General features: G+C 36.9%; 1 protein-coding gene across 1 annotated transcript in view; it reads right to left on the minus strand.

The window, feature by feature from the left end:
- LOC136242480 (uncharacterized) overlaps positions 1-5,059 on the minus strand; it is a 58,109-nt gene extending 53,050 nt beyond the window's left edge. The window contains exon 1 of the mRNA XM_066033910.1: positions 4,957-5,059. Coding sequence (XP_065889982.1) covers positions 4,957-5,038 — 82 coding nt within the window. The 5' untranslated portion in view covers positions 5,039-5,059. The remainder of the gene's footprint in view (positions 1-4,956) is intronic.
- Positions 5,060-8,421: the final 3,362 nt, after the last annotated feature.

The raw sequence follows: 8,421 nt of genomic DNA on the forward strand, positions 1-8,421 counted from the left end.
GCTGGTTACATCCAGGAGGGGGGGGGACCCTCAAAACAAAAAGGGGGTTAATTACAACAAATCTAGTCCAAAAATACAATTATTAAACTGTTCTAGTGACTCTGTATCGATGATGTGATTAGGGAGGTTATTCCATTGCTTGATAGTCCCTGGAAAGTAACTCTGTTGGTAAGCAAGTGTTCTAGTTGGAGGAATTATATATCTGTATTGGTGATGCAATCTAGTTGGATATGAAGTAGGCTTGAAATACTCAGGGAGCTGGATAGATGGCAAAGCGTGATGTAATACTCTATATAGTAAGTTCAAACGATCAATACATCTTCTGCTCTGTAGGCTCTTCCAATGCAGTTGATCCAACAGGTAAGTGACACTACTCATTGGATTGTAATCCGATGCTACCCATCTTGCAGCACGACGTTGTACCTTCTCTAAAGTATTAATTAAGTATAGCTGGTGAGGGTCCCAGACACAACTAGCATATTCCAGCAGAGGACGTATTGATGTTAAATAGGCTGTTATCTTAACTTCTTTGGAGCATTTACTTATATTACGTTTAAGAAAGTTGAGACTTTTAGTTGCTTTGCCGCAAAGATGATCGATGTGGTGGGACCAAGACATTGATTGGTGGAATATGACCCCTAGATATGGATGCTGACTCTTCAGTTCCAGAGCTTTATTGTCAATGCTGTAGGTGGTGAGCATGGGAGTTTTGCTTCTTGAATAACGTAGAAAAACACACTTTTCAACATTTAGTTTCATTTGCCAAGTTTTAGCCCAGTGGAAGACTTTATTTAGATCTTGTTGTAGGATACTATTGTCTTCTTCTGAATCAATAATTCTGTAAATAATACAGTCATCGGCAAAGAGACGAATCGAGGAGTTGATATTTGTAGATATGTCATTGATGTAAAGTAGGAACATTAATGGCCCAAGTACAGTGCCTTGTGGGACACCTGACTTTACTGGAACAAACCTGGAAGTTACATTATTTAGCACTACTCTTTGTTTGCGTTGTGTTAGCCAAGCCTTAATCCATTGATGAAGGTCTCCTTGTATTCCATAGTGTGATAGTTTCTGTAATAATCGTTTATGAGGAACTGAGTCAAAAGCTTTTGAGAAATCTAATAAAATTAGATCTATTTGTTTCTGTTGGTCCATTACCTTTAAGATTTCCTCTGTTAGCATTACTAGTTGGGATTGACATGAGTACTTAGGCCTAAAACCGTGTTGGCAATTATTGAGGATATTATTTTGGTCTACATGATTCATAATTGAGTGAAAAACAATATGTTCCATTACCTTGCAACAGGTAGAGGTAAGAGAAATTGGTCGATAATTATTAGCTGAGTTTCGGTTGCCTTTCTTATGTACAGGGACAACATTTGCTGTTAGCCAGTCAGTTGGAAGATTGTTGGTGGTAAAAGATTGAGTAAAAATTACCTGGAGTATAGGTGCAATTTCAGCTCTGCATAATTTCAGTATTTGCGTAGGAATCCCATCAGGACCTGGAGCCTTGCTAGTATCCAATTGTTGAAGTAAGTTTTCAATTCCTTCGGTTGAAAATATAATGTGGTCACAAATGGGATACGTAGGAATGTCCAGATTTGGAGTTTCGTTATCTTCGTCAGTAAAAAAAGTGTAGAACTGATCATTAAATGCATTAGCAATGTCAACAGAAGAAGTAAGCAGGGAGTCATTACTTTCTAAGGTGGTAACGTTTGGATGGTCTTTCTTTAAGTTCTTGATTAATGACCAAAATCGTTTTCTGTTGTTGCAGTGGGAGTCGTCAAATAGGTATTTACAGTAATTGTTATGAGCTTTATCAACTAAACTGTTAACTTCGTTCCTTAGCTTCCTGTACGCTTTCCAGTCGTTTTCATTTTGTGTAGCCTTAGCTTTGTTGTACAATCTACGCCTTTTAGATATCTTACGTTTAATTTCTCGATTTAGCCATGGAGCTTCTTTGCGATTCTTGACCATTCTTGATGGAACGTGCCTGTTCGTCATTTCAAAAATCATATCTTTGAAATTATTCCAGTTATTTTCAACAGGTCTTTTGTAGGGATCACTCTGGAAGAACAGGTCTTTAAAAGCTCTAACATCTTCTAGCATTGATTCTGTGTTTGCTTTGTGAAAAAGGTAAGTTCTGTGCGGATTGTTATTAGGTGCATCGCAAGTTGTATACAATGTAAAAGTAACTGCTTCATGGTCTGACATTCCAGGTACAACCTTGATGTTGTCAATAAGATATGGTGATGTTGTCAGGACTAAGTCCAATACGTTATCGTTTCTCGTAGGTTCAAGTATCTGTTGTTCCAAGCTGAAATCATTAATTACGTCAACAAACAGGTTATTCACTTCTGCTCCATATGTTGGTCCAGGTTTAACATGACCGATTCCGTCACTCCATTCTATACTAGGAAAGTTAAAGTCCCCTGCTAGTATAATATTAGATTGGTTTCCTTTAGTTCTACTGATGTGTTGAAGGGCCTCTTTCAAACTTAGGATAGGGTTGCTTAGAGCATCAGGTGGCCGGTAAAATGAGCAAACAAGGCATGGCTCATTAGAGACTGGGTAAATTTCAGCCCATATCATTTCAGCATTTTGTGATAAGTTGGGTTGTTCTGTGAATTTCAAGTTTTTTGTAAAGGCGAGAAATACCCCTCCTCCTCCAGAGGTTCGGTCTTTCCTTATCACAGAGAAATCGTTAGGAAATATTTCAGCAGTGGAGTAGGTTTCATCTAGGTGTGACTCACATCCTATTATAATATGGGGTCGGTTTTCAAAAATTAAAGTTTGGAGCCTCCCTCTTTTGTTTAAGCTCCTTAGACTGCAGCAATTAAAACTAAGTACTCTCAGCTCAGATTTGTTGTTGTTTGTGCATGTGTAATTAGAATCATTTAGGGTGGGATTATCAGTGCTGGGGAGTGAGTTGCTAGTAATTATGGTCTCCTCGGCACTATTGTGCCGTTTTTTATTATGTAATTCTTACCATCTTTGTTCATCTCATTTAGTTGGTTTCTTAACATTTTGTTCTTCTTTTGTTCAAGTGGCGTGCAGTCAGCAGATACGTAAACTGGCTTTTCTTGGTTTAAATTATTTCCATTCTTAAGTTTAGACTTGTTTCTCAAAATTGCAACTTTATCTTGGAGGTTGGAAACTGTGACTTTGAGTAAGCGGGCTCTACCACCTTTCTTTCCGATTCTGATAGCATTAGTAACTAAGGTTTCCACTCCTAAACTTTCGGTAAACAATGATGTAGCTGTTTTAATATCATCTCTCTTTCTGGTTTGTGGGTCTTCTTCCTTTGATTCTTCTATATTGTGCAAAATTAGATTAAGCTGTCTTTTTTCTTTTTCTTTCTGCTCAGAAATGATAGAAGAAGTCAAGTGGGCAACAGATTCTTCATCACTGGGGTCAGGGGTTATCTTTGACAAGGGTTTGTTGTAATTCTCTAATTGTTCATTTATTCCCTCCACAATTCCAGTGAGTTTTTCTTCTACTGCTTCAAGCCTTGCATTGACATTCTGCTGCTCCTGTTGGAGTGCGGATGTACCAGAATCTACTTTCAGTGCGAAAGCAACTTTTGTATAGCATAACGTACAGAAAAACATAATTTTCTCACTGCTACCACTCAAAATGTTATACTCGTTTTGAGTTAGACCTGCACATATTCTGTGTTCCCACTTACAGCACCACTGACATTGTACAGCATCTTTCTTAGCTTCTTTTTTACAAGTAACACATTTCTCGACTTGTGGGGCTTGTTTAGTTTTCTTACTATCTCTTTTGGGAGGTGAGGTGTCTTCTGGTAGCTTGCGTTTGATGATTGAGGTTTGGCTAGCCATCTCAGCGATGTTGTTCTAATTAATGCCCACTATGACCAAAAACAAACAGAGACAAACGCATGTACTGCAATAACAAACAACTGGCCTTTGGTGGTACCGTTAAAATCGCCACGGTACAACAGCTGGAGAGCTTAGGAGTCGATTTGACGAGTTGAGAATGAAGAGCAAATTTCGCGTAAACGATCGATCACGTGGTTGTATACATTCTTTGTAAGACTTTGCTACTACTTAGAATGATAGACTGGATGATTTTAACTCACCTTGTACCTTTGAAGAATCAAAAACGTATGTCAAACTATTTTTAAAAATGGGTTTTTTGTTGACTTCTTGACCAACATTGTAATCATGTGTAAAACGGAAAGTCGCGTTTTCTTGCGTTACACAAGGGACACGCCCTAAATAGGCAACCCGTCTATATATATAAATATAATTGATATTGTATAAGCATGCATGCATGCAGTTATAGCAGGTATACTTGCTTTTCTATATATTATAATTCAGCTATAGCTACAATTCACTATAATTAATGGATATATATATATATATACCCATAGCCAAACGCAGAAACATATTTTTATTGCAGGAACAAGTTGCCAATATGCTCGTGAAGGGATGTAACGACAAGCTCGGATGCAGTTACCATTTAACAGTGTATTATATAGGCTATATTGAACGTATTCCCGATTCTTAAGAGTAGTGGCGTTATGACAACGCGGCAATTATAGATATTTACAAAACTGCGTATATATATAAGGTCGCCAGGATCTCAGCGAATGACAGGCATTTAAGTAGTAAAATACCGAGTAGCTGCAGCAACTGCTGGGATCCCTGCGATTGAAATGCCTTTTGTTTAAAAGTAGTGCGACTTCCTGTTATCTTAGCCATGCAGATATATGGGTTTGAACGAAACGTTCTAACTCGAAATGTATTGACCGAGTAGCATTTTTGCTTTTAACAAAAACGACTTTTTGGCAAAATGTAATCGTTTAACCGAAACACCTTGACTGTGAAAGTTTTGATATAGTCTAGAATCCGATATATAAGGTATATAAACATCATGCAGTTAATAATTATATTGCATGTTAAAACAGTTTATCTTTATAGCTACCTTGTGCACATACGAAGTTTTCAAAGAGATTGGAGACAAACAAAAGTAAAAAGACGAAACGCAAACGCCACTTCACTATCATGTTTTTCTCGTAACATTAACAACAACAATGATATAATGTAGGGTGGGGCTATATACAGCTGTGGAGCACGCATTTCAGGAAAACAAACCTCGCATGCATGCGGCTATTCAATAGACGGGTTGCCTATTTAGGGCGTGTCCCTTGTGTAACGCGAGAAAATGCGACTTTCCGTTTTACGCATGATTACAATGTTGGTCAAGAAGTCAACAAAAAACCCATTTTTAAAATAGTTTGGCTAACGTTTTTGGCTCTTCAAATGTACAAGATGAGTTAAAATCATCCAGTCTATCATTCTAAGTAGTAGCAAAGTCTTACAAAGAATGTTTTCAGCGAGTTTTATCGCTTTCCAAAAACCCGAGATTGAGAGAAAATCATCTTCTCGTTCAGCCTTCACCTTACACGCTGGATATGTTATAACTCAAACCTTTCTCTATAACATACTTTCTGTTCTGAAGGATGGCTAACTCTTGCTTGCTAAAGTTAACCGAAACGTTCATTTTCTCCAATAGCTGTAATACATTTTTGACTTAGCGAACTCGGAAAGTATGTGGAAAATTTACGGTAAAACGACCACGCCTTAAAAAGGCAACCCGTCTATAGCAAATTAATTCATATATACTGGTTCAATATACTGAAGGCATATAGCTAGCTATATAAATATATATATTTATGATTGTAAAACTCACAAATTTGTACTATACTTATTAATTAGCATGGGTAGCTTCGCCTCGTGAAATTTATCTCCATTTCCAATACAACACTCGTGGTATTTATCCCAAATTTCACTGCTATACCCATGCTATTCCCAGTTAATACCATACTCGCTGTATATACGCATGCTGTGCATTAGCGTTGCTATATACGCAATTTGTCGCTATGTACTAAACACGCATCAACACTAATTGGCGCTACATTGTTAACATAAATTCTAGCCAATGAAATTACAATTAACTACAACTTTTTCACTGATACCAGTGAAATTTCACTGCTACTATTGAGACTTTTGTATGGGCAGTGAAACAGGTATGGCATTAGAGTAGGCATTCCAGTATCCGAGATTTTTTAATAAAAAAATTCTCCGTATATTCCCCAATAGAACCCTGGCACAAAACAACAACTCGCGTTTAACTTGCATGGGATTACTCCGTAGTCCGAGCTTCAATGAGGATGAAATTCGCTATGGGGTTTGTCCACACGCTAATCATCATGACAATCTTGTGTGTACAAATATACTCCTTCCTCCCTCGAACAATTATTCAATGGAACTCCCTTCAAATTCCTAACATCGACACAATAGATCTTGAAACATTTAAGAACGCTGTAAGTAATATAATATAATGTGTGATTGTAATGCTCATTAGCGTGTTGCCCCTAGTGGGCTTTGCTATTTAACAATAATAATAATAATAATAATAATAATAATAATCTTAGTTTTGTCGTGCGCGTTACATATAAGTAAGTTTTGTGTTGTTTTGTAATCTTTTCAAGCCTTGTAATGTATGTAGAATACTTTAAAATTTTAAAAAACGTAGTGTCGGGTGGAAGGTAGTCACTGGTGCTTACTTTAAAGTGCGTAGTAACTTCGCTCGGGTTAGCGATTTTCAGCTCCAGAGCAATTTTCTGATGGCTGTGTCATCAGCTCAAACTGAACGCAAACCACTTCTGAAAGTCAGCATAACAATGCCATAATTGAAACCACAACTCCACCTTAGGTATTGTTGCATCATTGTGGCACCTCCACTTTAGTTGTTTACCTTTATAATTATAATTATTATTATTATTAATACTTTAGAGAACTGTACAGATCAATAAACAAAATTAAACAATATTTAAGAGCTTATAACAATTAAATTACAGAACTGAAGGTCTACCAGTGTCTTGCACTGGTAGCCATAATTAATTACTTACAAATAACAATAAGCTATATAACTACAAATAATAATTACAAGGGGTAGCTATAAAGAGTACAAGTTAAAGAATAAAATAGTTTGTAGGAGCTGGAATGTTTAAACATTTGGAACAGGGGCAACGGAAATAAAAAGTACATAGGTTATTACTGTCAAAATTGTTAACAAAATGATTCCAAAAATAATTCTTGAGTTTGAATTTGATAGTTAGGAGGGTTTGGGATAAGTCAATTAATGGTAAGCTGTTCCACAATCTGGGTATACGGTAGAAGTAGGAATTCATTACACTGTTTTTAGATGCTATCATGTGTCTAAGTTTGTAACCTGCTGATCTTGTGGGTCCAGAGATAAATTCTACAAAGTTTAATATGTTGAACTTTTCAGATGGAAATTTTACTGATTTTATAAAAAACATGATGTCAGCTAAATCGTTAATATACATCAGTGGAAGAAGTTTCAGTCTCAAAAGCCTTTCTTTGTAGTTACTGGTGTAGTCATTAAGAATATATTTGGTTGCCCTCCTTTGTACTCTTTCTAACAGTTCAATATCAGATAGTAAATATGGCTTCCACAAGCAAGAACAATACATTAAAGTAGATCTAATCATTGAAACATACAGATTCTTCCTAGTCTCCAAACAGTAACTTTCCTTAAATATGCGGCGAAGTAATCCAAAAGATTTATAAGCTTTAGAAGTAATGTCTTGATAGTATAATCTCCATGATAAACTATCAGAGAAATAGATACCAAGATCTTTACAGCTATCAGAGCAAGGAATGGTATTTCCATTGATGGTATAAAATGAATTAAATATGTTGTGATAACGTAAAAATATAAATTTTGGAACACTGAAGGCAGAGTTATTGTTATCACTCCAATGAGAAACTGATAACAAATCTTCTTGAAATCTATGGATGTCCAACTCAGACTTTATTTTCATAAAGCACTTCGTATCATCAGCAAAGACAAACATAATTTTGATGAATGAATAGCAGAGGGAAGGTCATTAATGTACATTAGAAAGAGTAAGGGGCCAAGTATACTCCCCTGTGGTACACCTGACAATACAGGTAAGCAATTAGACAAACAGTTGTTGATAGAAACACATTGTACCCTATTGCATAGGTATGATTTAAACCACTTCCAAAGAGTTCCAGTGATCCCAATGTTCCAGAGTTTCACCAATAGTTGATTGTGCGGCACACTGTCAAAAGCCTTTCGAAAGTCTATGTGAACAACGTCCACTTCATCCTTGGAAGTTATCAGTTGGTGGCAGGGCCGCCCACAGGGGGGGGGCAACTGGGGCATTTTGCCCCGGGCCCCAGCCTGAAAGGGGCCCCAGGAAGGGCCGTTTAAAAGATCGATATACTCTAATAGAGCAGTCAGATCTAAATACTCTAATAGAGCAGTCACAGTATTCTTCAGAGGAGCAGTGTAGCAAGCTTATAGATAAAGAGATATGGTTGGTGATGGGTA

This window comes from Dysidea avara, chromosome 13 (assembly GCF_963678975.1).
Source record: "Dysidea avara chromosome 13, odDysAvar1.4, whole genome shotgun sequence".
Classification (NCBI taxonomy): Eukaryota; Metazoa; Porifera; class Demospongiae; order Dictyoceratida; family Dysideidae; genus Dysidea; species Dysidea avara.